Source organism: Trichosurus vulpecula, chromosome 5 (assembly GCF_011100635.1).
Source record: "Trichosurus vulpecula isolate mTriVul1 chromosome 5, mTriVul1.pri, whole genome shotgun sequence".
Classification (NCBI taxonomy): Eukaryota; Metazoa; Chordata; class Mammalia; order Diprotodontia; family Phalangeridae; genus Trichosurus; species Trichosurus vulpecula.
In genome coordinates this window covers 201,030,711-201,036,710 of record NC_050577.1, presented here as the reverse complement: position 1 = coordinate 201,036,710, position 6,000 = coordinate 201,030,711, and the positions used below count along the sequence as shown (strand labels likewise).

The following is a 6,000-nucleotide window of genomic DNA, read 5'->3' as shown; positions in this document are numbered from 1 at the left end:
CCCCCTCCCCTCTCCTTCTCTCTCCCCCCATCTCTCTATTTCCATCTTTCTCTGTCTCCGTTTCTCTCTGTCTCTCTCTCACACACACCCCCTTCCCTTCAATTTCTCCTTATCTGCCAGTTCTTTACCCACTGTCATCTGTTGCCTGAAAATATTTCAGGACTCCTTCACCCTTAAAATAACCTTCACTAGAGCCTATCATTCCTTCAAACTGTCACATTACATTGTTTCTTCTTTTTATTGCCAAACTAAAAAAGAAGTCATTGAGGCTTGCTGTTTTCACTTCTTCACCTCCCACTACTCACTTCCCAACCTCTTCCAATCTGGTTTCTGGACCCACCCATCAAATGAAACTGCTCTCTCAAGCTTACCACTGACTTCATACCTTCTAAGTTTGATTTTCTCTGTCTTTATCCTATTTGAACTTTGTACAGCTTTTTGGCATTGTCAATCAATCCCTCCTGGATACCCTCTCCTCCTTTGGCATCTGTGACATTGTTCTTTCCAGGTTCCTTTTGTACATACATGACCACTTCTCAATCTCTCTTATTGGATCTGCTCCTGTACTTTTCACTTGGGTACCACTATAGACTCTGTCCTGGGCCATTCTTCCTTCTGTACTTTCTCTTAGTGATCTCATCTCCTTATTGCTATTTTCAGATTGTTCCACTATTGCTATCTTTCATCAACCTCTCCTCCTTTGAGGTTCATCCTATCAAAATATATCTCCCAGTCCAGATTGCAGAAGCTATTATCTACTAATTCCCAAGACAGTCTCCTTCCCTTTTGCTGTATGGCTCACTAACTTCCTCTCTACCCCAACTCCTGCCCTGATATTAGGAAATTTAGACATACATTTTCATGTTCCCTAAAATCCTCCAACCTTCTGGTTCCTCAGTCTACTCAATCCTAATGACTTCCTCCTCCAATTTACCCCAACTACAGAGAGGAATGGTCCCACCTTGATCCTGCCATCACCCACTATTGTCCGTGATCAAGCAAGAACTCTGAAATTCCTTGTTCTGATCAGAATCTCTATCATTCCACCTCTCCCTAAACCTATTCTTCATCTTAGTGAACCAATATTACTCAACTTTGTGCTCTACTATGGAATCTTGGTCTTCTTTGTCCTAACCTTGCTCACATCTTAGCAGACTCCGTGCCTTGCTTGCTCTCACCATCTGCCTGCTCTGCTGCTATTTCCATGCTGCTGTATAAGGCTGAAGGGAGTAATGAAACTATTCTGGCTGGGGCCTTTGGATATTTATATAATCAAATCTCAACCAGGCACTCACTGAAGCAAGGCAAACCCTTAACACTTCCTTAATTGATGAGTCCTTCCCTCCCTCCACCCTCCTCACCCCAGTCAGAATACTCCCTCCTCTCTGGATTTCTGCAACACTGTTCTCTCTTATTTCTCCTCCTATCTGACTGCTCCTTTTCATCTCCTTTGCTGGATCATCACCAGTGTCGTGATGACTAACTTTGAGTATACACTAAGACTGTCTTGGGTCCCCTTCTTTCCCCTTCTGTCCTCTTTCCTCTTTATGTTATATATAGATATAGATATGATAGATAGATATAGACATATAGATATAGATTAGATATAGATATGTATATAGATATAGAGATCAATAGATATAGATAGATATGTATATATACATATATCATATATGTATATATGTATGTATATATAAATTAATTTATTTTTAATTTGCAACATTCACTTCCATAAGTTTTAAATTTTCTCCCCCTCCCTCCCTTCTGCCTCCCCAAGACAACATGCAATCCAATATAGGTTCTACATATACATTCCTATTAAACATATTTTCACATTAGTCATGTTGTATAGAAGAATTAGAACGAAGGGGGGGAGTTTCCTCTTTATATTCTTGCTCTTGGTGAACTCATCAGCCCTCGTGGGTTCAATTACCTCTATGCAGATGATTCCTAGATCTATATATCCAGGCCCATCCCTCTTCTATGCTACAGTCCTATATACACAATCACTTATTGGATATTTTGAATCGGATATAGATATCTCAAACTTAACATGTCCAAAACATTAGATTCCCCTCAAACCCACCCCTCTTCAAAGCTGTCCTATTACCACTACTATTCTTTGAGTCGCTCAGGTTTGCAACCTTAGTGTTATCCTTGATTTCTCAATCTCACCCACCCCACAAATCTAATTAGTTGCTATATCTTGTCATTTCTGTTTCTACAACATCATTAGCATACACCTCCTCCCCTGCATTCATTGTTGTTCAGTTGTATCTGATTCTTCCTGACCCCATTTGGTGTTTTCTTGCCTAAGATACTGGAATGGTTTGCCATTTCCTACTCTAGCTCATTTTACAGATAAGGAAACTGAGGCAAACAGGGTTAAGTGACAGCTAGTCAGAGTCTGAGGTCAGATTTGAACTCAGAAAGATGAATCTTCCTGACTCCAGGCCCGGTACTCTATCCACTTTGCCACCTAGTTGCCTTGTACTCACATCCTAGTTTAAATCCTCACAATATCTGTCCTAGACTATTGGAGTAACCTCCTAAGCTACTTTCCTGACTTGTCACTTCCATCTGTGTGCCTTGGTACTGACTGCTCCCCTTGCCTGGAATGCTCTTCCTTCTCTTCTCCACCTTTTGGAATCCTAATAATCAAAGCTGAGCTAAGTGACTCCTTTGTCTATGAAGCCTCTTCTGGCTGCCATGTTTGCTATTGGTTTCCTCTTCAATGTTAACTTGTATCTGCTTTAAGTGTTTTGTGTACACTTAGATATCTATACACTGTCTTGCCTTTTAGAATGCAAATTCCTTGAAGGCAGGGATTATTTGGCTTTTGTTTTTGACTCAAGATCCTACTGTAACATAGTGAGTTCAATAACCACTTGCTAGTTTGACTGATCATGGTATTGTATTAGCCTCTTTCCTTTGTAGTCTTCCTTCCTTCTGGTCCAACCCTTCCCCAATGCACCTCCCACCCAACTTCCAGAATAATCTTCCTAAGGTACAGATCAGACCAAATTGCTCCCCTGCTCAAAAATTTTCAGTTCTTTATAGGATAAAAATCGGAGTCCTTTGTACAGCATTCAAAGCCTCCACCCCACCCCTCAAATCTGGTTCCAACTTCTTTCCAGATTTATTTCATATTATTCCTTCCCTGCAGCCAACCTCATAGCTGTTCCTTGGCATTACATGTCCTGTTTTTGTTAGTACAGGCTGTCCCTCGGGCTTGGAATCTATTTCTCAGTATCTTTACCTTAATTTAAGGCTAAACTTAAATGCCACTCACTTCATAAAGCTTTTTCCTGTTGTCTCCCCCAGTTGTTGACCTTAAAGTGCATTGCATTTATTTACCTGTTGTACAGGTAACTCTACTTTGAACATTTTGTCTCCCCCCTCCCAATAGCAAGTAAGCTCCCAGAGGACAAGGACTAGTTTGTCTTTGTATCAATAGAACTCTAACCCAGTACTTAGTACACGACAGTAACAGGTACTTTACATGTTTTGTTGAGTTGAATAAACAAAGATCCCTTGCTCACAGAAGTTGAGAAAGGTGCCATGGAGCATATAGGCTCTGGTGTATGTATAGGGTTTAGAAAGAATGTAGGGGGTGGGGGTGGGGATTTAGGCAAGGGAAACAGCATGAGCAAAGGTTTGGAGGTAGGAATAACAAGATTCCTTACATTCTTATAATGCCTTATACATACACATCCATCAATTTTGTTCATTCATTTATTTTATTCTCACAACTCTGTGAGATTCAGGATCATTATTCCCATTTTTCAAATAAAGGACTTGAGGCCCTGCAGGTGAAGTGACTTTTCTTGCACTTATTTTTAAGGCACCTCAAGACTTATAAGGAATTTTCTTTACAACAGTAATTACCCCCATTTTGTAGTTGAGGAAAATGATTTATATGGGATCATACAATGTTGGAGCCTGAACTAGAACACAGTTCCAAGAGCCTCCCTCTTTCTCTCACACCATGGATCCTCTGGGATCAGGGTACACGTGGAGACATTGAGGAAACCACTCCCAGCTAGAGCAGAAGGTGTAGGTTGAAACACTGCTTTGGCCCCTTCTTATCTTTCCTTTCTTCTTATACCTTACTGCCCTCCATGTACTCTAGGGTCAAGTGATACTGGCCTCCTTGCTGTTCCTCGAACATGGCACTACATCTCCCAACTAAGCATGTTTATTGGCTGTCCCCCCTGCCTAGAATGATCTCCCTCCTCCTTCTATCTTCTCTGCCTTCCTCAAATCTCAGCTAAAATCCCAACTTATACCAGAAACCTTTCGCAGTTCTTAATCTTGGTTCCTTTCCTCTGAGACTGTCCTCAATTTACCTTACATATATCTTGTTTGTACATAGTTGTTAGCATGCTTTCTCCCCTATTAGGCCATGAGCTCCTCGAGAACAGGGTCTCTTTTCTACTTTCTTTACATCCATAGGGCTGAGCGCCGTACCTGGAGCACAGTAGGTGCTTAATACATGCTTATTGACTACTGATTGAATTAGGAAACTCCATACCCTCTCTGCGTCACTTGTAGCAGAAAGCATATATTCTGCTTACACTTCTGGCTAGTCAGGAAAAGTAAACCAAGCTCCCAATCCTGCTGCCAGGCTACCTGACCTCTGACGCTTCTCTCTGCTCCAACAGGGTGGGAGAACGTGTACGGCTTTGACATGACCTGTATCCGGGACGTCGCCATGAGAGAACCCCTGGTGGACATTGTCGACCCAAAGCAAGTGGTGACCAATGCCTGTTTAATAAAGGTCTGGTAACTCATAAATGTCCTGATTGGGCTAGAATTGTCTTAGGGATCCAGTTATGCTATCCTGGAAAGGGAGTTTGATTTGAAGAGCTAAGTCGTCAGGACTGGGCTTTGAGGGGGCCATCTGGACAGAAAAAGAAAAGAAACATGTTTAGAGCTGAGCTCTCCAAATGACCCCAGTTTCTTAAATCCTCAAGTTATCCCCAACTCTATAAATTATAGTGGATAATTCTTGGCCCTTTAGAATTCTAAGACCTTGAGATTAAAAAAGGAATTTAGAGATGACCTAGCACACCCCCTTCACTTTACAGCTCAGAGAGCTAAGCCCTAGAGAATTGAATTGATTTGCTTGGCATCACACAGTAGCAGAGATTGGATTTAATCTTTGTCCTTCTGATTCCACATCTAACACTATAGCCCAATGCCTCAAACAATTGACCAGTATTTATTTTATGCTGACTTTGTGCCCAGCCTCTCAGGAATAACAGAGGGGTGTGCCACGCTTTGAGCTCCTTGGGTTACAGCTGCTCTAGCCTTCTGATGCTCAATATGTTTCCAGACTCCCTTGCTGTTAATGACTGATGAGCCAGGAAGTATTTCTATCAAAGAAGGAGTGAACAGAATTGTTTTTTCCGGTCTATTGAGAATCAGACTCCATGATGGTGTGGTGGGCCTGGGGCTTCTAGGGGAGGGGCAAGGGGAGGAAAGAATGTCATATGGAAGAGGGATTCTACTTGATCAATTTGGTCTCAGAGGGTAGAACTATGCATAATTGGAAGAAGTTACAGAAACAGATATCAGCTTGATGTAATTCAAAGAGTCCAAAAGTACAAATGGGTTCCTTGGAGAAGGAGGGAGAGGGGTAGTGAGCTCCTTGTTCCTGAAAGCAGCTGGTAAATATCTAATAACTGTTACTCTAGAAAAAAAAGGTAGGCACAACACACTTTTAAGTGTAATCTGCATTATCTACATTTTTATCCCTCACTTTCTTAGATCTAGACAATAAACAAGACAATAAATCCAGCCCTAATTTGTAGTGTCTCTTGATTTCTGAGGTATAGATACTTAACACTGAAAATTTAACAAATCAACTCTTGTGAGCAATAGAAGCTGTCTCCAACATTCCCCTATCTAGAGGTCTTCAAATGATGATTGGATGACAAGATGGTAGGGATATTGTAGAGGGGATTCATGCTTAAGCATTGGTTGGACTATGTGATC

At 41.5% G+C, this 6,000-nt stretch overlaps 1 protein-coding gene across 1 annotated transcript in view; it reads left to right on the top strand.

Moving 5' to 3' along the window:
* The window catches only part of PRMT8 (protein arginine methyltransferase 8), a 145,276-nt gene that overhangs the window by 102,859 nt on the left and 36,417 nt on the right, over nt 1-6,000 (top strand). Inside the window, exon 5 of the mRNA XM_036760686.1 lies at nt 4,665-4,780. Within this exon, the coding sequence (XP_036616581.1) occupies nt 4,665-4,780 (116 nt within the window). The remainder of the gene's footprint in view (nt 1-4,664; nt 4,781-6,000) is intronic.